This window comes from Nelumbo lutea, chromosome 4 (assembly GCF_056320005.1).
Source record: "Nelumbo lutea isolate HS-2025 chromosome 4, American lotus-T2T, whole genome shotgun sequence".
Classification (NCBI taxonomy): Eukaryota; Viridiplantae; Streptophyta; class Magnoliopsida; order Proteales; family Nelumbonaceae; genus Nelumbo; species Nelumbo lutea.
Window position 1 is genome coordinate 17,486,508 of NC_142687.1, and position 24,665 is coordinate 17,511,172.

Sequence of the window (24,665 nt, forward strand, 5' to 3'; positions counted from 1 at the left end):
AAAATATTTTTTCCCCAAATTAGGGATGAGGTTTGCATATAATTCCATGAATCCAATGGTAAATTAGTAAAATATCTATATATTTAATATTGATTTCTAAAATATCTCTAAGTTTTCCTCATATTCTTATAATCTTAGGATCCCATAATTTTGTTTATAAAATATCCCTAAATTGTCATAATCCAAATCCTAAAATACCCCCAAATTCCCATAGTCCGATTTATTAAATATCCATAAATTAGATTTTTTAGATGATTGACTTAAGGGGGTGAGGGACAAGGAGGGGTGCATCACATGGCCCCCGCCCCGCTATTATCATTTAGATAATAGCTACCTGGTTTTTCCCTTTCATTTCAAACTTAAACACTTTCTTTTTAATCTTGACAAATCGTATTTTTAAAAATCATGTTCCTTGTTATCCAAGTTATTTTTTTCTTATTTTAGTCAATACAACTCAATATTGATCCCCTAACTATTTGGGGTTACCTAAAATAATTTAGTTTTACAATTGTTAACGATCAAGGGTGATTTCTTTTTATAAATGTATTAACTCTCTAGATCATTTCTTACCACTTCCAAACACATCTCATTGAATCTTCCTCCTTGACCTTTTAAAAACTCTTACTTGCACCAAGACATGTGACCAACTATCTCAGTTGATGTTTCCCTCATTTTATCTTTGATGATTGGAACCACTCGTAAGTTCTCTTTAATGTACTGGCATTGTAGTCTTGTCATTCATTCTTCTTTCATTTATGGTGTGCCAAAAAGATATGATACAAGAAAACTTATAGGGTAGAAGACTTAAATATACCTTAAATTTTGACTTAAAACATACCTTATTAAGTGGCCCCAATGGGACTTAAACGTACCCTCCCATGGTAAAACGCTTAGAACTGTTGACGTTAACATCACATGACCCATCTGAATTTTTAAAAACCTTGTTTTGCCTTTTGAAATGCTTCTCCCATCTGGTTCAGTATTTCATCCAGAAAATTGTGCAATAGAGAATCTGAGAGACTTGTCACCATGGAGGCTTGAGCAATGCACAAAATCCATACCTGTGCTTGAAGAAGTGTTCAATGGGATCAAATGTTGGTGCCAAAGTAATACTCCATGACTGAATTCACTCATGCTCATGGAGACTGTCCGAAGTTAAAAGTGAGGATTCAAAGGGAACTTTAAGCAGTGAAGGGATCACTATGGATGAACAAATCTTAGAGTGTGACTTACAAATAGCTATCCAGGAGGACTATGCTCAAGCAGCCAAAATAAGAGATAGCCTTCAGCTTCTCCATGAAGATAGCAAAAGTCTTCAGTTCTAGCGGCAAATGCACCATTCTACAATTCCTTCAGATTGGAGATCTGGCTATAATACAATACCTCTAGGCAAGAGGGGAACATGTCAGTTGTAGAATATTTGGTTATTATATTGTCACGAGTTGTGAATTTGTGTGGATAGAATATGAACTCCCACTTGAGCTTTATGTTAGTCCGGCAATGTTGGGTAGGTATAATATGCACGGAAGTAGTTAAGTAGCATTTGGTGGGGAAGGGAGGGCAGCTTGCTTTTAAGCTCTTTTCTTTGTTTAAAGTTTTGAGTACATTTGGTTTCCATTTTGTTGCATTCTAAGCTCTCTTCTATTGTGCAATGCTTAATTATTTATTTAAAATTTACATTATATGCATTCTGTTGGCTAAGAGAGGAGGAGGGGGTTGGATGGAGTTGAAAGTGGGGCTTTGATTTTTCTTTAATTTTGTTTTATCACTTATTTTCTTTAAAAATTTGAAGTATTACGAAGGGCAAAATAGTCTTTCCATTGATACTGTAAATTCTAACCATCAGAAGATATGCTTAAGTCCATCCAAAAATCTAAGGGTATGTTTAATCAATCAGGTGGGTTATCATCAAAGTTCATGATAGTTGATTGGTCAATATTTTCTGGTATTATATCTTTTTAGCATCATAGCCTTCTCCTTTAAATCCATGTATTGGTTGCATTTATTTTTAAATATTATTGTTTTATCATAACAGTATTAATTTTAAAACTTAAAAATTTTTTAATGTCATTGCTATATTTCAATTATACATAGTATAACAGACATTGTGTGTATGTGTGTGGGAAACATCTCGTTTAGTTTCTCACTCATTATGAATGATTGATATAAAATTCTAAAAGTTTTAGTTTGGGGTATCGTTTGATCATTAATTTTAATAGAGTTTAATTTTACTTTTTTTTTTATTCATCCACCATAGAGATATTAAGGTTATGTTTGGATAGACTTCTACTTTTGTATTTTTAATAGTGTCAAAGTACAAAGTACATAAACTGCTATTGTGAAAATCGTTTGGGTAAAAAGATTTTGTAAAGTATGCTTTCTAAAACAAAAGAACCATTTACTGATTGGTAAAATTACATTAGCAGTCATGTGATTTAGTTGAATTTGCAAATGGAAAATACCACAATACCCATGATTAGCCACCTGTATGCATTGAAGGCACACACAAGCCACGTGTTCCTATAATGTACACAAAAAACTGCACAAAAACCATGATCTTATTCACTGTGTAGGAAAGGAAATGCCATACGAAATAACAGATAGTATACCAATGCAGCTGTTAACTAATGAGATTTCATCCAAAAACCATCACAAGGTATGTTTAAGTCCACCCAAAAACCTCAGGGTATGCTTAGTCAATCAGGTGGGTTTTGATCAAAATTCATGACGGTTGATTGGTCAATATTTTTTTGGTATCATATATTTTTAGCATCATAGGTTTCTCCTTAAAATCCAGTATCAGTCACATTCATTCTTTGAATATTGTTGTTTTATTCATTACCCAATACCCACAATATTGGGGTAATCAATACTGTTAAGTAATGGGAAATGCCCGCTAATAATGGGAATGCCATAAAATAGGGGAATCATAGTTCGTTGACAGAGTTACATCAAGGAAGCCATTGAACATATGGAGCGGGTTCCTTTCAGATCAGAGATCAAATAGGTAGAGTGAATAGCTATAACAGTCCATTAAACAAGCAATAAACAAGCTTCGTGATTAGTTTTGAGCTGTGGTCAACAATGGTGTTTCCGGTGAAGATAGGTCGTTGAATAGTGGAGCAAATGGAGAAAAAACATTCAAAAAGGGAGAACATGAAACCGGGAACCTATACCCGCAAGATTTTTGCTGTTAAGGGTGATTCTGGCGAAGTAGTAGTGCTGCCAACAGACCGTGCTTCTGGTGACGATACCCAGTGGGTTGGTGGTCAGAGATAGGTGACGGTGGAGAAAAAACTCACGGTGGCAGGAAGGTCTAGGGCTTGAAGAGGACAAGCAAATGAGGAGTCTTCGGTCGAGGGGTTCTATTGAAGGGTGGTCACACGTGATCACCCGCACGAAATTAAAAGCACAATTTTGCCAAAAGCACAAAGTAATAAAAATGGACTTCGTGCTTTTAAAATGTATAAAAGCACAAATAAAAAGTATGCTATTCAAATGATATGTAATGCTTTTCATATTTTTGTACTTTCAAAAATATGCGAAAGTACTTTATAAAAGCCTATCCAAATAAGGCCTTAACTTTGCTGATGGAAAGAAACTTGGTGGAAGTCGTGGCATGCATGCGAAATCTAATAACAACAACATAGTAACCTTCAACCTTCAATTTCCGAAGAGAATAGACTATGAAAATGTGAAATACGGATAAAAGATTTTGTAAGGAAGCATTTTATAAGCTATAAGCAAGGTTCTAAATCTCGATACAGGTTGATATGTCCGGCGTCTCAGCCTATATCGGTTTAGAGGGGTCAATTTAAGTCCTAGAAACCCTCTAACCATGGCCTGACCCGATACACCCCCTGTAGGGACATATCGAGAAGGCCCCAATACAATACATATTGACCGATACAGATTGATACATAACGATATTTTAAACATTGGCTATAGGCTTCAATTATATTAAGGGCCTGTTTGAGAGTGTTGAAGCTTTGGTTGAGCTGTTTTGCAAAAGCTTCAGTACAAAGCCTTATTCTTGGCTGAAAAAAAATAGCCATTTTTGGTTTTTCAGGATTTTCACCAAACATAACTTATGACTATTTGGATGGGCCCAGCTCAGAAGCCATTACCTGAAAGTTAGGGATGATCATGGGCTTGGCCGGGCATTACCATCTATAATAAGGGTTATAGACTTATAGCCCGAGCTCCCCATAAAAGACTTATTGGCCAAATCTGGGCTAGGCCTGGATAGACTTTGGGCCTAAGGCATTTAATAATGAAAATTAATTATTTATAAAATTTCAAATTATATGATACATAATATATGAAAAAATATTGCATGACCCTAAGCTAGGTTAGGCTTAGCTTGTCTTGGCTTAACTTTGGGCCCTTGACACAAAAAATATGGTATGGGAATCAACACACGGTTGTCTATTCTCTTTTATAGACGAATGTCTTCAATCATATAAGATAGATAACTCTAGAGAACAAGTTTATTCTCTCCCATGTGAATTGACATAAATATGTATACGTATTTCAGAATTTTATATAAATTTTTTATTTAATAGAAAAAGATATGTTTATTCTCCGGGGCATAGCCCATCCCCAACCCTGGGGAAAGTGGAATTCAATCCCAACTCTCCGACCCTCTCCGCTATAACCCGTTGGAGATCTAACGAACTAGCCAATTGGCACTCAGGCCTCAACACAAACACTAGGGCTGCCCAAGCCTAAAATTTCCGGTGCAGGATGAAAATGATCACTACTAAAGTCCTTCAAAACAAACATTAAGGCTATATTTGGTTTGAAGGAAAAGGTAGGGAAAGGAAGAGAAATATAGGGAAACCTATACAAGATTTGTAAAAGTTTCTTTACATTTTCCTTCTTTTCCCTACTTTTTCCTTCAAACCAAACACAGCCTAAATAATGAATACCCATTAGAAAAACAAAGAAAAAGGGAAAATTGTTTAGAGCCTCAAAGTTCTACTACATTACTCTAAAATATTAAGATACTTTGAATCAGAAACATAAGGTGTATTGTGAAGATAATTTTAAGAGACATTTTAGGATACACTTTAGATACGTATAGATACATACAAAAATCAAGATACGCATGGATACACTAAGAAACTTATATAAATATTAAAAAATATATTAATAATAATAAATATAAATTCTGTATGACCTTAAATAAGTTATTTAAACACTTATAAAGAAAACAAGTTATTTAAATATACAAACCCATACCTCAATAGTTTATATAAAATGTGAGATATAGGGACAAATTGGTAATCGTAGAAAATAATGGAAGGAGTAAAATGTGTATTAATTTTCAGAAAATCAATATAATTTATATTAATGTTTATTAGTATATAAATTTTAATAATCAATTTTAACATTAATTAATCAATATCCATTAAGAAGAAAAATATTTGCTTAAAAATAATAATACATACAACTATAATCACAATTGAATATGGTGTAGTGGTTTGTTTGTGTTTATTACAATCAAATTACTAGGGTCTAATTCTCCTTACCTTTTTTTTTGTAGTTTTAAATATGTTGGCTTAATGACAAGTCAACTTTGAATTTATTTCTTTAATGGCAGGTCAAATTGAAATTTGAATTTGAATATTGTCATAAATATAGTAATTAATTATTATTTAAGAGAAAAAAGGAGTTATTAGAGAGAAAAAGAATTATTAAATAGGCTTATTTATGAGAGAGAGAGAGGGGGGGAGATAATCTAATATTACAATATGTATCGACTGATACATTCAAAATATCGATCCGTATCAATTGATTCAAACCCGAAATGACCCGATACGAGTCCGTATCGATCCGAGACAAACGAAAAGGAATGAAACTATTGGATTTGTAGCGCTCCATGTATCGGGATGTAATTGGAATGATACGTGTCGACCTGTATCAACCAATACATTGCGATTTTTTAAACCATGGATACTTTTATCAAATTCTAGCTTAGTGTACTTGGCCATAGTAAGTTTCATGCATATAACAACTACTCAAAGGGAACTCGGATATGCTACCACAAGGACCCTACCCACAAGTACTCATAAGACACTATAGCCATACATTGTGAATATCTAATACATATATATTAAAGGAAGGTCTTCAGGCTACAACCCCCCCACCATTTAGACACATGGCTTTCTCATTTTTTTGGAAATGTAGACATGTGGCATTTTCTAAGTAGTTGTTAAAGCCTATAACCCACTACCACCATTCAAACAACTGGCCTTCTCATTTTTTGGAAAGCTAAACACATGGCAATTTTTGAGAAATTCCTATTAAAGCACCCTGCCCACTACCGGTCTACCCCCCATCATTCAGACATGTGACCTTCTCATTTTTCTAGAAAGCTAGACACGTGGCATTTTCTGAGAATTTGCTGCTAAAGCCCACAACCCACTACCACTATTTTTTGAGAAGTGGGTAGTTTCACTCCTAAACATTATCAACTGACAGTTATTTATTAGCTTAACACATGTTTATCCATAGTCCCATTAAAAGATTACCATAAACCCACATTTGTTTTTAAAATGATTTATTTAAAAAAATACTTTATTAATTACAAACTTGATTTAACTTTTAGAAAGCAACCTGATTTGACTTTAAAAATAAATAACTCAAAATAGATTTATTAGATAAATAGTAAATACCAAATAAAGTGGGTTATTGTTTACCAATAAAATCTCATTTAATATCTTAAATCAAATTAAAAAAAATTAATAGTGGGTTTGAAATAAAATAGGTCAGAAAAGATTGTCAATTACAAAGATGTAAGACCCATATTAGTTTTTTTTTTTTAATTTAATATTTGATTACTAAATAGTAAACTTCAAAAACTGATTGTGCATTAAAGTTATGTTAATTACCAGAATTTAGTGTAATTAGAAAATCTATTATAACAACAATACTCAGTAATTAAGTACTGAATATTAATAAAAATATAAGAAAATAATTATCACCATTACTAATTAAAATTAATACTATTATTTAATTAAATAATTAAATAAATATTATATTTTGATTAATCTTTAATTTTTTACAGTAAACATTTTAATTATAATAATTATTATGATAATAAAATCATTAGTTAAATACTTAATAGTAACAATAATAATTAATTAACTAAATATTGCAATACAAATAATCTTTAAAAAATAACAAAATAATAATAAAAAGTTAGACATTTTTTGTTTAAACAAAATAAAAATTTTCAAAAAATACTAGCCCCATACTTAGTACGGAGTCATTCTCTAGTTTCTCTATAAATGACAAGGAAATATTCCTGATGTGCGGCATATTGTGAGTAGATATATATGATTTTGTTTTACAAACAAAAACAAATTCCACATCAACAAAATAATGTTGTAAGAAACAAAATCATATACATTCACAAGGGAAATATTTCCAATTTGCAGATGGGATGTCCCTTGACGAATAGAAAATGACAGGTATATTTGATCTATAAATGTCCAATAAACAAATAAATATTAACCAAAAGTTTTCATTGATCTTAGAATTCATTTTCTTCGTTTCACCTTTTCCAGCCCTAATTCTTAGGTTCATTTACTAAACGGACTGGGTTCAGGTCTAAACAGGCCATGGTGGGCCTAGGGTCATGGTAAGCCTGACATCGTTTATACATAGTTTTAGCAACGTTCTAAAAGATAGATTGGGCTTTAGGCATAAGTTCAGAATGAGCCTTTCCCGGTTTGATCTACAGTTAACCCCCAAAATCCTGGTTTTCTCAATTTAATTGAACCCAGAAAGTAGGGGTGCAACTTGACTAGCATCCCTACCAGAAAGGTTCAGTATTTTGATTCTTTGTTTAACCTGCTTCAACCAATCAATCCTATTGTGTTATTAAAACCTGGGCTTTTACGGATTTGTAAATGTTTTTTGTTTTTCCACTAACGAAAAGAGGATGGATTTCAATACTAATCAAACTTGACATCGATCATATTAAAATCAACCTTGATGCATCTAAGAATGGGGAGGGATTTTGCTCATTTGCGATCATTGCTAGAGATATCTCGGGAAAGTCTTAGACATGAAGGCTTATAAGCTTGATGATGCGTAATCCGGTCAGTCCTAGCTGTCGGTTACTTCGCTTCTAATGAGATCGGAGGTACATGAAACAAGAAAGAAAATGGAGACTTCCAGGGAGGAACCCGGTTGGAACATTCCGAAGCTCAAGTTAGTGCTCTTTTAGAAGGCAAGGGAAATGGGGAAATCTAAGACTAGAAAACGCAAGAATCACATACCCTCTTCTTTGTGAGATGGGGGCCTTTTATAATCACCCTGTGTGCTCACTTCCATGCCTCTGCCAGTTCGGGCATCATTGCCTCTACCTGATCGGGTCACTTCCTTCTGTCAACTGCCAGTTCGGGTGTCATAACCTCCACTGCCAGTTGCCAGGGCCACCTCTGTCCATCTGGGTGGCGGTGGCAGATGGCCGTTGGATGGCGGTTGTCATGTGTCAGCCCTTTGATCGGTCAGGTGCGCCACCTCCGTGTACGGTCTCCTGGGCGTCAGGTACAATTGCTCAATCAAGCGATTTGGAGCTGAAGTGGTCTTTTAATGTGAAGTCTCAAGTTCGGGTAGGAGTATGACCTGAACTTCCCCTAGGTGGGTAGTTTGGGCTTTCGGCCTTTGGTGCTCTTTGCAAGGCTCAGGACCTCGAAGGGAGAGCTCGGGACTCCTTAGTTCGGAGCTCAGTTTGTAGGTTCCTTCGAGGGAATTTGGCTCTCTTTAGTTCAGAGCTCAGGCTGAGGGTTCCTTTGAGGGAGCTCGGTTCTTTAGTTCGGAGCTCAGGTTGTGGGCCTGCTACCATGTCGAGCTGGCATTTCTGCCAGGTCACTCTCGGTTGCTTCCACGTGTAACATGGCCGAGGGGTCGGGTCAAATCTTCCTCCATCAATTGCCCACCACTCCCTGTGCTCGGGGTCATGACCCAACATGGGGAGTTCATGGGATGACAGGTGGATTTGCCTCGAGACACTTTGGCCTTGATCAGGAATGTGCGACTTGGTCTACTTGTGTTCTCGGCTCAACCGGGGTTGGCTTGGCTTGACCAAGGGTCAGTCCTGGGCTGCGTGTGGCTCACGCGCGCCAAAGATTTTCAAAATTTTGAACGTGCGTGCCAAACAATTTCGAATTTTTGAATGCACGCACCAAAGTGTCTTTTCGTCGGGGAGTGCGTAGCTGACTTTGTGGGGAGCCGTTGGATGGTTTCGATCTTGGCCGTTGATGCACAGGTACAGTGGCTTTAAATAGTGGGGGGACCCCCAGTCACTTTCCTCTGTTATCCTTCAGTGTTTGTTCCTTGAGCTCGTGTCACTCATTCGTAGTTCGGTAGCTTTTCCTGGTGAGTCCTCAGCCTTTGTTTTCGATGTCTAGCTTTAGTAGCATGGATAGCCCTCTAGGGGGGTTAGACGCTAGTTCTACAAACCGAGCTGCTGCCCCCGACGGCCTTAGTGAGTCCGAGGCGGGGCCCAAGGTAGAGCTCGAGTTCGAGCCCATATACCGAGTCACATTGGGTAGTTTGGCATCCACCTCCCGCCGAGGTCGGGTGCCAGATAAGTTCGGACCTTCCACTATGACGCCTGAACGGCTTTGGTCCCTTATTGTCCAGTACAACTTGCCCGAGGAGTATACTTACTTGGTACCATTAGGCGACTTTCCTTGGGAACACGGTTCGGATGAGATCATGATATTCCGGGAGTAGTTTGTTGTCGGGTTGCGCCTTCCCTTTCATCCTCTTATCGTCGAAGTCATGAACCACTTCGGCGTTACTATAGGTCAGCTCCACCCGAACTCTGTTCGTAACCTTGCTGGGACTATCTCCCTATGCTGCGAGCACTGCCTTCCTTTAGACCTGGAAGTCTTTTCAGCTATCCTCATGCTCAAAAAGTAGGCGGGTCCCCTGCCCGGGCGTAGGAGGGCGTACTACTTGTCACCTTGCCCAAGCTTCAAGCTTTTACAGGACCTTCCAAATAAGGTCACGACATGGAAGCGGGACTACTTCGTGGTTCGAAGTGCTACGAGGTGGCCATTTCCTACTGAGTGGGGTTTGGCCGCTCCTGATCCCGGTGTCGTATTAGATGAAGGCACGGTGAAGGGCCTCCAGGACTGGGCCCGGCAAGGGCTCAAATGCGAAGCCTATTTGGCGGAGGATAAACTCATTAAGGCCGGTCTAAGTTCGGGTAGGTTTCTCGCTCATAAAGATGCTTTTGTTTCTGCTTTTATTCCCATTTTCTGACGCCGATCTCCTTTTTACAGGTGTTATGGAGGCAAAAAAGACTCAAGGTGCGAACTTGTTTGCTGGCATTAAGCGGAAGAAGCGAGTTGCTAAACGAGTTCGCGCCGATCCTTCCCAGGTGTCGGAGCCTGAGGTATCGAGGACGGAGCCTCCTGAGAAGCCCGAGGTTCCCCCTTCAGTTCAGGAGGTAGCAGGGGCTCCCTATGCCCGGGCTGCGCCTTCAGGCTCGAGGAGCCACGGTGGGATTGGGAGCTGACGCCGGGCTACGCTCTCCAAAAAAGCAAGGCCGACACTTGTCTAGAGGAGGTCGCGCAGTGGGCCGATCTCCCTACCAATCACATAGGTGCTCGGGCTGCAACTCACGCCATGGTGGTAAGTTGGAATGGGTTTTTTTTTTTGCCGAGCTGATTTGTCCTCGTTCTGGCAGGTGAACTCCTCTATCCACGCCTTGGCGATCTAGGCGGAGAGGCGCTTGAGACGGGTAGAAGCTGCCGAGGCTAAGATATCGAGGTCTCAGAGAGACAAAGAGGCCATAGGAATGGTGGTGAGACATATGGCCGATCTGAAGTTGGACCTGGAGCACCAGGTTGAGTACCTTCAGGAAGACATTAGGGAGAAGACGCAGATCTTTTCTCAGGCTGTTGAGGAGGCGGAGGCAAAATCCGTTGAGGATTATATCATCTCGCCACGCTTTGACGACATGATACCAGCGCCATAACCACCTTGCGCATCACTGAGGAGATGGCTACCGCTGCTGATGATGATGTGGATTCCGAAGATGAAGCGGGTCCTTCAGGTGTTGTCGAAGTCCCTTCTGAAGGTGAGGAAGATTGTCCTCTAGGGTTGTGAGCTCGTTTATATATATATATATATATATATATAAACACTGTAAAGCAAACATTTAGCATTGAAGTATTTTTTCTTGTTCAAATATGTTGTGCAAATATTCTCCATTTGCCAAAGTGACTATACCCGAGCTACTAGACTTGTGCCCCGAGGCGAGTTAGCGTAGTAAGGCTATGTGCCCGAAATGTTCACCCCAAATTGCTTTCATCGATGATGTGCCGAGGTCATCTTTAGCTCGGTATTCTGCCCCTTTTGGTGCCGAGGTCCTTGTTAGCTCGACATTCTGGGCCTTGGGGTGCCGAGGTTTTTGCTAACTCAGCAGTTTATTAACTTATGAGTAAAACCGTCTTAAGTTGATGATGTTCCATGCCCGGGGTATCTGCTTACCTTCCAGGGTTTCGAGCTCGTACGCTCCCCCAAGTACTCTCTTCACTCAGTAGGGTCCTTCCCAGTTCGGCCCGAGTTTACCAACTCCGGGCTCAAGTACCATGATTTTGCGGAGGACCAATCGCCAACGTGAAAGTTTCGTTTCTTAACTCTGGTGTTGTAGTACCGAGCTACCCTTTTCTGGTATGCTGCGGTTCTGACGTATGCGAGGTCCCTCACCTCGTCAAGTAGGTCGAGGTTGGTACGTAGCTCATTGTTATTAGTATTGTCACTGTATGCTTCCAAGCAAAGTGAGGGGATTTCGATTTCAGTTGGGATGACTGCTTTCGTGCTGTAGGTGAGGTTGAAGAGAGTTTCTCCAGTGGCGGTCTTCTCTATAATTTGGTATGCCCATAGGACACTGGGTAGCTCGTCTGCCCATAACCCTTTAGCTCAGTCTAGCCTGGCTTTTAGTCCGCGGAGGATAGCTCTGTTCGTGACTTTTGCCTGACCGTTTGCTTGTGGGTGTGCAACCGACGTGAAGTTTTGCCGAATCCCCATGCCTTGGCACCACTCTTGGAATTTGATGTCTTCGAATTGCTTTCTGTTATCAGAGATCAGCACTCGAGGTAGTCCGAAGCGGCACACTATGTTCTTCTAGAAGAAGTTCTGGACGTTTCAAGCTGTGATGATTATGAGTCTCAACTTCAATCCACTTGGTGAAGTAGTCTACTGCCACTACTAGGAACTTCCTTCCTCCTGTTGCTGGCGGGAATGGCCCGAGTAGGTCGATACCCCATTGTGCGAAGGGCCATGGGCTGGTGAGGTACTTGAGGTCAGTGGCGGGCTGGTGGTGAATATTGGCGTGCTTCTAGCACTTCTCGCACTTCCTGATTAGCCTGACGGCGTCTGCTTTCATTGTTGGCCAATAGTACCCCTATTGTAGTGCCTTCTGAGCGACGGCCCTAGCCCCCAAGTGTCTGCCACAGGCCTTCATGAATGTCGTGGAGTATGAGCTTGGCTTCGGGAGGTCACAAGCAGCATAGGTAGGGGAGTGTGTAGGATCTTTGGAACAACTGTCCGTCTATCATGACGTACTTGGTTGTCTGACGCTCTACCCTCCTGGTGGCGTTGCGTTCCGTGGGGAGGGTTCCATGTAGCAGGAAGCTCGCGTGTGGATCAATCCAGCTCAGTTCTGCTTGGGTGACAGGGGCGACCTCCTCTGCCCCCTGGAGAATGCTTGGCCGAGGTAACTCCACTATATACACAGTTCTCATGGTGTTGTCACTAGTGCTGGCTAGCCGGGACAGGGCATCGGCCTCAGTGTTCTCTAACCTCGGGATTTGCTTGATGAAGTGTGACTAGAAGCTAAGCAATGCCTCTCTTACCTTTGCCAAGTAGGCGATCATAGCCGGCTCGTGGGCTTCATATTCCCCTGTAACTTGGTTGACCACGGGCTGGGAATCACTGTAGATAACTATGTGTTTTGCCTTCACCTCTTGCACCAGAGCTAGCCCTACTATCAATGCCTCGTATTCCGCCTCATTGTTGGATGCCGCGAACTCAAAGCGCAGTGCGTACTCTAGTTTCATGCCACTCGGACCACGGAGAACTACACCGGCTCCGCTGCCTTGCTGGTTTGAGGAGCCATCTACGTGAAGGATCTAGGGCTCTTCATCCTAGTTCGCGCTTGGCCTAACCAGGAGAGATACCGAACTGGGTGCGACCTCAAGGGGCTCAGACTCAGCCGACCTGGGAAAACTGAGCTCACCCGAGCTGGGAGCCCTATGCTCAACTGGGCCAAGGTCCTCAGAACAAAACGTGCATTCTGCAATGAAATCCGCCAAGGTTTGAGCTTTGTTGGCGGTCTGGGGCTTGTACTGGAGGTCGTACTCACTGAGTTTGATGGCCCACTTTGTCAGTCGTCCAGAGACCTTGGGCTTGAGTAATACTTGCCTCAGGGGTTTGTCGGTGAGGACGGTGATGGTATGAGCTTGGAAATACAGGCGGAGTTTACGGGCCGCAATGACCAGCGCATAGGCCAACTTTTCTATCTTTGGATATCTTGTTTCTGCTCCCTACAATATCTTACTAACATAGTAGATGGGTCGTTGGATCCGATCTGCTTCCTTTATTAGTACCGAACTGACCACTTCATCGTTTGCCGAAAGGTACCGTTCTAAAACATCACCCTCTTCGGGCCGGGTCAACACTGGGATACTGGTGAGGTATTTCTTGAGCTCATCAAATGCGAGCTGGCAGTTCGGGTTCCACTCGAACCTTTTCCCTTTTATTGCCTCGAAGAAGGGCAGGCAACGGTCTACTGATTTAGACATGAAGCGACTTAGGGCGGCTATCGTACCATTTAGCCTCTGAACCTCTTTTACTTTTCGGGGTGGTCTCATATCTAGGATGGCCTTTGTTTTGTCCGGGTTAGCCTCAATACCGCACCAGTTGACGATGTACCCTAGGAACTTACCCAAGGTGACACCGAAGACACACTTGTTTGGGTTTAGTTTCATGCTAAATTGATGCAGAATTTGGAAGACAGAGTGCAAGTCTTGTATTAATTCATGCGAAAATTGTGTCTTGACGACCATGTCGTCTACATAACATTCTATCTTCGTGCCAATTAAGGGCTAAAACAACTTATTCACGAGTCTTTGGAAGGTCGCCCTAGCATTTTTCAGTCCAAAGGGCATGACCTTGTAGTAGTACAGGCCAAACTCGGTTATGAAGGTGGTTTTTTCCTCGTCGGACGGGTCCATCCTGATTTGGTTGTAGCCTGAGTAGGCATCCAGGAAGCTTAGCAACTCATGTCCCAAGGTCGCATCCACTAGGCGGTCAATCCTGGGGAGGGGGAAGCAATCTTTCAGGCAAGCTCGGTTCAGGTCGGTGTAGTCGACGCACATGCGCCACTTGCCGTTTGCCTTTTTTACCAGAACTTGGTTGGCTGCCCAGCTCGGGTAATGAACTTCCCTTATGAAGTCTGCTGCGAGGAGCTTCTCGACCTCCTCTTCGATCGCCCTCCAACGTTCTGGGGTTAAGTTGCGTTTCTTTTGTCTAACGGGTCTAACTACAAGGTCAATATTGAGCTTGTGAGTTTTGAGCATAGGGTCTATGCTGGGTGTTTCTGCCATGGGCCAAGTGAAAATGTCTAAGTTACCAAGTAAGAAGCGTACCTGTTCGGATCGCAGGGGTTCTTAAAGGGATGCTCCTACCTGAAGTAGTCTGGCGGGGTCCTCTGCCAAGACAGAAATGGGAATAGTTTCCTCTCTTGGTGCAGCTTGCTCCTCCTGTTCCGTAGGTCACTCCAGTTCAAGGTCGCTAGTTATCTTGGCCTTTCCCTTGAGGGCGGCAACATAGCACTTGCGGGACTCGAACTAGTCACCCCGCACTACCCCGATGCCGAAGTCCGTTGGGAACTTCATGGCCAAATAGTAAGTGGACACCACAGCTTTTAAAGCGTGGGTGATCAGCCGACCTACTATGGCGTTGTAGGGGGAGGGGGTCGCGACCACCAGAAAATCGTGACTGAGTCTTACCGTGCTAGGCCACGTGTAGACTTCCATAGGTACTATGACCTTTCCCAGGGGTCTGACCTCTTGCTCGCTGAAGCCATCCATCGGGGTGTTCGCGAGCTTTAAGTCACTCTCTTGGAACCAAAGCTTGTCGAAGGCCGCTTTAAAGAGGATGTCTGTCGAACTACCGGAGTCAATGAGTACCCGTCGGACTTCGAAGTTGTTGATCTTCATCTTTATGACAAGTGTGTCATCGTGGGGGTAGTGGACCCCGCGTGCATCGTCTTCGGTGAAGAATATAGGGTCTTTCATCCTAGGCCACTTTGGCGGATTTCGTTCTTCTCTGGCAGCTTCCTGGGTTGACGCGCGAGCTGCCGCCGAGGTGCACTCTGCCACGATCGACCCTCCAACGATCACGTGGATCGTTCCCCAAGCTGGTCTTTCCTCCAGGGGCTGCTTCTGTGGTTCTGCTGGCTGGCTGCTGGACTCGGGAGCTTCTTTGTTGTGCTCTCCCTGCCGACCTGGCTTATTGCTATTATTATTATTATTATTGTGCTGTACAAAATTTCGTAGATATTCGCGACGGATGAGTTCCTCTATCTCGTCGTAGAGATTATTACAATGCTCGGTGCTATGACCGTGGTCCCTATGGAAGCTACAGTATAAGTTTTTATTCCTCTCGTTCGGGTTTTCCTTCAGACGAGGTGGCCACTTCACATATGGAGTGTCTTTGATCGTCATTAAGATCTCGACCCGTTTTGCGTTTAAGGATGTATAGTCCGTTTGAGCTGCTAAGGGAACTTGGAACGGCTGGCTCGACTTCGTCTCTCGAGCTGGGTCTTTCCTTCTTCTGTCATCTGGGTTGGAGGGCTCGCCTTCCCTCTTCCTTTTCTCGATCCCGCTTTCAGTCCTTTGGTTGATTTCCTCCTCTATTCTCATGAATTTGTCTGTGAGCTTGAGGAATTCAGCCATGGTCGCAGGCTGGCTAACTACCATGTGCCACTTTAACTCCTTGTGTGTCACTCATCTCTTGGCTGCCGCGAGCTGCACCGTGGGGGTCCTATCGTGGTATCTACAAGCATGCATCACTGAACTGCTTGATATAGCCTCGGATGGACTCTCCTTCTCTCTGGACTACTCCGAAGATGCTCTCCTCGGTTCTAGGGCACCGCTTGCTGGTAACGAAGTGCGCGGTGAAGACCTGTATGAATTGGGTCTAGCTTCTTATTGACCCAGGGGCCAGGTTCCTGTACCCGGTGCGGGCCACCCCCTGAAGGTGGTAGTGAAGGCCACGCACATGCATGATTCACTCTCCCTTGCCAGGTGCATTTGGGACTGGAAGGCATCGATGTGGTCGTTGGGATCGAAGGACCCATCATACTTGTCTAAAGAGGGGAATTTGAAATCTCTGGGCATGGGGACTACAAGGAGTTCTGATGAGAGGGGGGAAGGGACTGAGAGAATAGGGGCAGCTTTTACCTCATCCGAGCTTGTCTCTTTTTTACCTCAGAGCTCGGGCAGTACGCGGGTGGTAGTTCGGCGAATTCGCCGGCGCCTTCATTGCTGCTTAGAGGGCATGGTACTAGCATTGCTGGCCTCGGTGTTGCCGAGCTCGATGGGCCCGGACTGTTGGTAGTCTGCCGCTAGGATGTTGAATCGGTACTCTATGGGTGGGAGCTCAGACTTGGAGCGCCGAGGTGATGACTTGGCTGGCGAGATTCCCGACCCACCGGCGAGCTGTGAGGCGGGGGTGGTTAGTCTTTCCCTTCGCCCCGGGGATGAGGCCTGGCTCTTGGAAGGTTCTGAAGTTGGGAGGCTTCTCCTCGGTGAAGGCATCCGCCCTGAGGTGAGGGCTTAACCGGCTTCGGAGCGGGGTGCCGAGGTGGAAGCTATGGTTGGTTCAGAGGTAGTTGGGTGAACTGCTGTTGATAGTGATACTGAGAGATGTGGTGCAGTACTTGGTGCTACTGGGTAGTTTGGGCTTTCAGCCTTTGGTGCTCTTTGCAAGGCTCAAAACCTCAAAGGGAGAGCTCGGGACTCCTTAGTTTGGAGCTCGGTTTGTAGGTTCCTTTGAGGGAGCTCGGCTCTCTTTAGTTCGGAGCTCAGGCTGCGGGTTCCTTCGAGGGAGCTCGACTCTTTAGTTCAGAGCTCGGGTTGTGGGCTTGCTACCGTGCCGAGCTGGTGTTTCTGCCAGGTCACTCTCGGTTGCTTCCACGTGTCGCATGGCCGAGGGGTCGGGTCAAATCTTCCTCCATCACTTGTCATTGCTTTAATTAACATTGTAGAAACTTGGACGGCATGAGAAACTCATAATTTGGCTTTGAATTTTAGAGGTTATCCTATCATTATCGAAGGTGGTTCCAACCTTGTCATTTCTTGTCTCAAGCAGAAGATCCCAACTCCTTGGAAGATAAGACACATCATCAAGAACTGCATCGAGCTAAAGGACGACTTTCAAAGAGGTATGGCGTATAGGTATATCTATCGGCAGGCAAACCAGGCCGTTGATTGGCTGGCACACGAAGCTCTATCTGCTCCAATAGAGTCCATTAATCTTAGTTTAGCTTCTCTTCCTTCCCCTCTTTTTTCTATTTGTGATGCTGATATCTGGGGATGTGTTACTCCCGTCTTGTATAGTCTTTTTTGGTTCTATAAAAAAAAGGGGGAAATTCTCAATGGATAAGCTGAATGCCAATTTAGTACCCGTATTTTAAATTGTGACAATTTAGTATCCGAACTTTCAATTTGCGACAATTTAATACCCGATGTTAAATTTTCGTTAATTAGAAGATGAAAAAGTCCTAAATACCCCCAGCTCTTCTTCTTCCTCCCGCCTATTCCTCGGTGTTTGCACTCCAACAACAGTTCATCCACCAAACATATGGCTTTATTCTTCAACAACTCCTCTACCACTTCTACTTCTGCCTTCATCACCACGTACTCTTCTTCCTTCACATTCTTCCTCAACCAGTCTGACATCTCCAGTTGGGGCACTGCAGTGTCGGTTGACGGTTCTTCCGTGGTGACTGTTTCTATCTTGTAAATTTCGAAACCCGATTCCTTGTTGGGTAATTCCTCTCAAACCAATCAGGGCTGCCGCCGTTTCTCTCCGGCAAGCCAACATCGATGAAGACGCGACGTGGGTACCCTTCGAGTGAGTCCCCTGTTAAGTCCGACAGGAATTTGGTCCTCTTCAAGTACTTGTTCGACTCCACTTGAGCTCTTCGCGGTGGTTCCAGGAGCACATCCTCGAGTCCATCCAATGCCGCCTTCTTGGCTTCTGAAGGGAATGCACAGAGGCGCCTCTTATTTGGCCAATTCCCAGATGATAGTTCGGAGGGGCCAATTTTCTTCATTGCTACAATTGTGGATGCATATCGCCGGATGTAGACAATGTAATTTGAGGGCTTCCAGAAAGCATCCGAAGGGTCGTTGCTCAACTGGATAGCTGCAATTCCGCCGGTCTTGAGCGTGCGGTCGGTGAATGTACCAGAGCCAAAGCTGGAAGTGAATGTGAAATCAAATGTTGCATCCAGAACTGAGCTCTAGCATTGGGAATCGAATTCAGAGATGAGATATATCTCGTTATCATTGTAGAACCAAGGACTGTGAACGATCACCTCTTCGGCGCTGCTGTGGCATACAAAGAGGGCCTTGCCTTCGGATTTAAGAATACCTTCGTCGGTTAAATCCTGAAACAACATGGTCAATAACTCAGCATTGATGAGTTCAGGGCCAAAATTGGCCTCAGAATCGGTCATGTAGGAATTAAATTGGGGAAGTCCGTCAATGACCAACTTTCCAAGCCGTCTTCTCCGGTGGCGCATTCGCTTGACACCAGGCATTGGTCAAAATAGATGATGGGTAATTTTCGTAATTTTAATCGATAATTGAAATAGCTGAGGGTATTTAGGACTTCTAATTGATAGAAATTTAACACCGGGTATCAAATTATCGAGAATTTTACCCTAAAAAAATACTCCCCCGTATTATCTAGGACTAATTGAAAAAGAAATCAGTTGGGATAGTGCACTAACCAATAAAAAATTCATCAAAATTCATAAATCTAAATTAACTAAATATGATGACAGTGTTAGGGACCAATAATAATGTCTCATGCCATGCATAGGGTGATATACCCCATAACCATTGATGTCTGACTTCATGTACATGATTCTCACATGGCATTTCTAATGTTGAATGAATTGGCTATTCAAAGGCGGGCTGTGAAATTAATGATAGTATTTTACACCAATAATAAATTGATGGACTCCACATGTCATAAAACATTATCATTGGTTCATGTGCATCTATGATATATCTAAATCATCATTTAATTCAACAGTCTTTCATCAACACCCATTCGCAGGGACCTCACACACATTTTATTGAACATAAGGGTTCTTTTAGGAGAGACCGGATCTGTCCAGGGACAAGATGAGTTATAAACAAAGGCAATACAACGAAACCGCTGTACGTATATTGGTGTGTTTACTCTTCATTAGTTTTTTTGGCCCCGGTCAATTATTCCCTTGATGTGTTCACTCCGTTACCTATGATTAAGGTCAATGACGCTCTCCCTCTATTAACCTATATTGATCGACATGTTGTAAAATTTTAAATCTTACTAAGTGCTAAACATAAGTTTCTTAGCCAAAAGACTCTAGCCTCACATCGGCAACATCTTTTGTGGCCTAATGTGATCAACAGTTGTGAAGTTAGAATCCCAACCCAAATTCCAACTGAACCCAACCCAACAAATGAACAATACTTCTATTTTTGGTAAAGAACCCGTCATACGGCATTACGGCACCGAGGACCTAATTCCGACTCAATCCAACTCAATATATGAACAATACTTTTATTAGTATTTAATTATTTGTTATATTAAAAAAAATAATTTTTTAATAAAAATTTATAATTATAAGTATTTAAGTCTTGAAATTCATATATAAAGACTTAAATGAAAACATCATGTGTTTGTTTTTTAAATCTTGTTCAGCAAAGCATCTTATATAAAAGAACACGATTATAAAGTGATAATTTTGAGTTCTACTTTATAGTTGTCATTTGTTTCACATTGAGAACTCCTAGTTGACCCGGACGATAGGACTATTTGGCCCGGGAACCATCCAGGCAACCAGTTCCGTTTTACCCCAAACTTGGTCCTTGGCAAAAAATTGTTGAATTAATCAACGACTTGTTGACCAGGGCGGTTGACCCGTTCAACGGTTTTTAGCTATTTTTTATTTTTAATTATTTTTTAATTTTTGTTGTCAGAACGAGTTATCCGTTTGAATCGGATGGTCAAACCGTCGACCTGGAATGGTGGACATTGTAAGGGATTCCAAAACCTTGAAAGATAAATCCAAAGTAATCTTAAACACAAAAAAAAAAAAATTGGCGATAAATCCACCAAACTGGAACAACCAAGGAAAAAAAATCAGAAAATTGAATCCAAAGTTCTGCTTTGAAAAGAAGCTAAACATACATGCAATCAAAGAAAGAGACAAAGCAAATCGTCTTGTAAGAAAAAAAAAAAAACATTGTACAAGAAAACAAAAAAAAAAAGAGACAAAAGGGAAGAATAAAATAGTGATAAACCCTAACCGTTTTGCAGGATCTTGAAGAAGAAGACCAAAAAAAAAAAAAAAGAAACAAAAGCAGAAAATGAAAAAATAAAGAGCATACCACACACATTTGAATAAAGCCCATAGTAGAAGAAATCTTTGAATAGTGAAAATCCAAAAGCATAAAAAACCATGGTTTTTGAATAGCCGTTGACCCGGGTGGACGGACATTTCAGCCCGGGAACCATCCAGGAAACCAATTCTTTTTTACCCCAATCCTGATCCTTGGCCAAAAACTGTTGAATTGGTCAACAACCAATTGACCTGGGCGGTTGAACCGTCGACCCGTTCAATGGTTTTTGGCCATTTTTATTTTTTAATTGGGAACCATCCAGGCAACCAATTCTGTTTTATCCCAATCCCAATCCCTGGCCAAAAACCGTTGAACTGGTCAACAACCCATTGACCTGGGTGATTAAACCGTTGACCCGTTGACTCATTCAATGGTTTTTGGCCGTTTTTTTTTTTTTTTTTTTAATTTTTGTTGTTAGAATAGGTCGTCCGTTCAAACCGGACTGTCGAATTGTCGACCCAAAAACCGGTGGCCAGAACGGTTCTGTTTTCGGGTCGCATGAGTCACACGCTCGAATGAGATAACATATATGATACTGCTTAATGGACCTCACGCACTCAATTTTTTGTAGATACATTTTTGTTGTCAGAACGGGTCGTCCGTTCAAACTGGATGGTCGAACCATCAACCCGAAATTTGGTGGCCAAAATGGTTCCGTTTTCAGGTCGTATGAGACACACGCTCGAATGACAAAATGTATGACACTGCTAAATGGACCTCACACACTCAATTTTTTGCCTATAATTTTTGTTGTCAGAATAGGTTGTCCGTTCGAACCGGATGGTCGAACCATCGACCCAAAAATCGGTGGTCAGAACGGTTTTGTAATTTTTTGCTCATAATTTTTGTTTTGGATGATTGAACTGTCGACCCAAAAACCGATGGCAGATAAAATATATAAAATTTCTTCTGTTTGTTTCTTGTAACTTGAGAATTTTCAATGAAGAATCTTATTTCCTGATTTCCCTTATATATATATATATATATATATATATATATATATATATATATATATTATAAGATTCTTAATAAAGGAAATAATTACAAACTTTTCATTGTCACTATATCACTTATAATATAGAAATTTCAAGAATATTTTATTGTAAACATTTCAAACTTGTAATGTATGTCTTTCACAAAGGCTTATGAATATTTTGGTTTTTACTCCAAACTTCACTTCAGGTGGAGGGATGACCATCTTAAAATTTTATTAATCATTCTAAAACAGAAGAAAATTATGGGGAGTACATAGCCTGCATCGCCACAGACCCAAAGGTTACAATGTGAAACCTTAGGCTCAGTTTGGAAAGACTACAAATATAAATACGTACAGTATAAATACATACAAAAATTACTATTAATGAATCAGATATTGGCTCATCCAATCCATTCAAATTTGTTTTAATTTATATTAATTCTAATCGAAACCTGGTCCATTGATACCTATATTCTTATATTCTATTAATGAATCAGACATTCGCTCAATCCAACCCAATCTAATATAACTTCATTATGGATGGGCTAGGTCAAATCTAATCCAATAATTACTCTGCACCATTAAAATTAAACTGGTCCAATTTAATATGCCTTGTTGGTTTGTCTAATTCATCTAAATTGGTTTTGGTTTGGACGGATCCATTGACACCTCTATGACCAAAGTATCAACAACGTACGTGCATTACAACACCTCTGCCAAATTAACATTAGAAAAAAAAAATCAAAAGGAAATCAATCTATGACTTGGTGTTGCGAATGGGTCTATGGGATCAGTATGGGTCTGCCTTCACCCGAATCGAAATCAGAATAGATTTGGTTGACCGAAACCTGAGCAAGGTTGTCCCAAATCTAATCCAATAGGATTTGTCAAGGTAGGTTTACCATTTAAAATCCCAACCCATTGACATCCCCAGTCTCTTGCAAGTTTTATGGGTTTACCCAACAAATTCATTGACATCCACAGTCTCTTGCCTGTGAAGAATCGATTTTTGTTGATGGACAATTTTTTGGCTAAGTATCTCGTCATTTGGTCTGCTTCCAAGTGGCCGATGGCTCAGGCCGAAGTGGAGAACTTTGGCTGCCGAGCTAAGTCGAGCTGACTATAGTGCCGAGCTGCCTAGGTGCCGAACTGCCTGTGAGGTGTTGGGCTGACCAGGTGGTGAGCTGCCTGTGAGGCGTCGGGCTGACTAGGTGCAGGGCTGCCTGTGAGGTGCCGAGCTACCTATGAGGTGCTAGGCTGTACAGGTGGTGAGCTGCCAGTGAGGCGCCAGGTTGACTAGGTGCAGGGCTACCTGTGAGGTGCCAGACTGACCAGGTGGCGAGTTGCTTGTGAGGCGCCGGGCTAACAAGGTGGTGAGCTGAATTGATGAGCTTCGTTGCTCTTTAGAGACCTGCAAGGAACCAAATGTCAGAGGACTTGGGGTGGCTAATCTAGCGAGGTCGTTCCGATGCTTAAGTTAGTACTCTCATAGTAGACTGCGAGCTAAAAATCACATAGTATGAGAGCTAGGATTTGCTTACTTGCTATTGGGGTTGGTGCCTTTATATAGGCCTTGTTCACATACCGCCCACGAGATCTCCGGGATGTCGTGTCTAACTGGTCCGAGATCCTCGGAGGTAACTGCCATGCATGTTGACCATCTTTCGGAATGAGGACCGACCTCCAATGATCGTGGGGTATGCATGTCGAATTTTTCAGCGAGCACGTCTCGCAGGTCACCAGGTCGGTGCATGTACCAGGCTGCCAGGCCACCAGGTTGGACACCATCAACTTGGTGAGTTGTTTCCTAAGTGGTTCCGGGTGTCACCTAGTTGTTCTGAGGTGCATGTGTCACAATGTCATTGGAGCGCCAAATCCGCCATCATCATTTGCCCCCCACTCCCGAGCTGAAAGTAACTCGGTGAAGGGAGTAGATTTCTCCTTTTGGCTCAGAATGAATAGTTTGATGAGCTTGTAAGCGTTGATTCAATTCCTTAGTCTCTAGGAGCGACTCGCAGTCCGCTCCTTGATTTTGCCCATACCGAAGAGGCGACTGGGTCTTATGTGGTGAGGAGGTCTTCGCTAGTTCGGTATTTTGGCCCTTAGGCTCTGGGAGCGACTTGTAGTCCATTCTCCTTGATTTTGCCCATGCCAAAGAGGTGACTGTGTCTTATGTGGTATTTTAGCCCTTAGGCTCTGGGAGCGACTCGTAGTCCACTCTCCTTGATCTTGCCCATGCCGAAGAGGCAACTGGGTCTTATGTGGTATCGAGGTCTTCGCTAGTTCGGTTCTTTAGTGCTATGGCTGCACTGCATCAGCTCGTGACGCCAGTCACCCACTCCTACAAGAAGCTACTAGGAGCTCGACCTACGGGGGTAGCACTACTGACTTTAGGTTGCCAGCTCGCACAGGAGCCTTGGAAGGCTCGACCAGCAAGGGTGTCCATGTAGTCTGTTGGCCGCCAACTCCCGCGGAAGCCACGAAGAGCTCATCTTTGTAGAGGGGACCTCGCGAAGAGGACTGATGAGGCTTTATCCGAGTTGAAATAAAGTTGGTAGAGCTGCTTAGTCTGTTAGCTATCAACTTCCTGCATAGTCTTTGAGTTCATAAAAAATGGAAACTATAAAGCGAGAGCTTTAGTTTCTAAAAAGTGAGGACTTAGCTTTCTGGAAGAAGAGGACTTAACCTTTTAGAGGGTGAGAAAACTTTTTGTAGTGTTTCTCACAGACAACGCCAATTGAAGAATCGATTTTTGTTGATGGCCAATTTTTTGGCTAAGTACCTCATCATTTGGTCTGCTTCCAAGTGGCCGATGACTCAGGCCGAAGTGGAGAACTTTGGTCGCCGAGCTGAGTCGAGCTGGGCAGGCTAGATGGCGAGCTGACTATAGTGCCGAGCTGCCTGTGAGGTGCTGGGCTGACCAGGTGGCGAGCTGCCTGTGAGGCGTCGGGTTGACCAAGTGTAGG

The 24,665-nt window shown here is 42.5% G+C and overlaps 1 protein-coding gene and 1 pseudogene across 3 annotated transcripts; both read right to left on the reverse strand.

Annotated features, from left to right (window-relative positions):
- Positions 1-14,038: 14,038 nt before the first annotated feature.
- Positions 14,039-16,016, reverse strand: LOC148854251 (uncharacterized). 2 transcript variants are annotated; one of them, XM_088986654.1, is made up of 2 exons: positions 14,682-16,016; positions 14,039-14,571 (listed from the first exon to the last, which is right to left on the reverse strand). In XM_088986654.1, the coding sequence occupies exon 1, from the start codon at positions 16,014-16,016 to the stop codon at positions 14,883-14,885; it is 1,134 nt and encodes a 377-aa protein (XP_088842780.1). In that variant the 3' UTR covers positions 14,039-14,571; positions 14,682-14,882. The 2 variants fall into 2 exon arrangements, with proteins under 2 accessions (XP_088842780.1, XP_088842782.1); XM_088986656.1 differs by having other exon boundaries at positions 14,039-14,575.
- LOC148854252 (uncharacterized) lies at positions 14,039-18,643 on the reverse strand (annotated as a pseudogene). The gene is made up of 3 exons (XR_016113389.1): positions 17,783-18,643; positions 14,721-17,669; positions 14,039-14,632 (listed from the first exon to the last, which is right to left on the reverse strand). The product of XR_016113389.1 is annotated as an uncharacterized LOC148854252 (transcript).
- Between the last annotated feature and the right edge of the window lie 6,022 nt (positions 18,644-24,665).

Bases quoted from the DNA above. Each gene is read 5' to 3' on its own strand.
- LOC148854251 (XM_088986654.1), bottom strand. From the start codon at position 16,016: ATGGTAGTTAGCCAGCCTGCGACCATGGCTGAATTCCTCAAGCTCACA.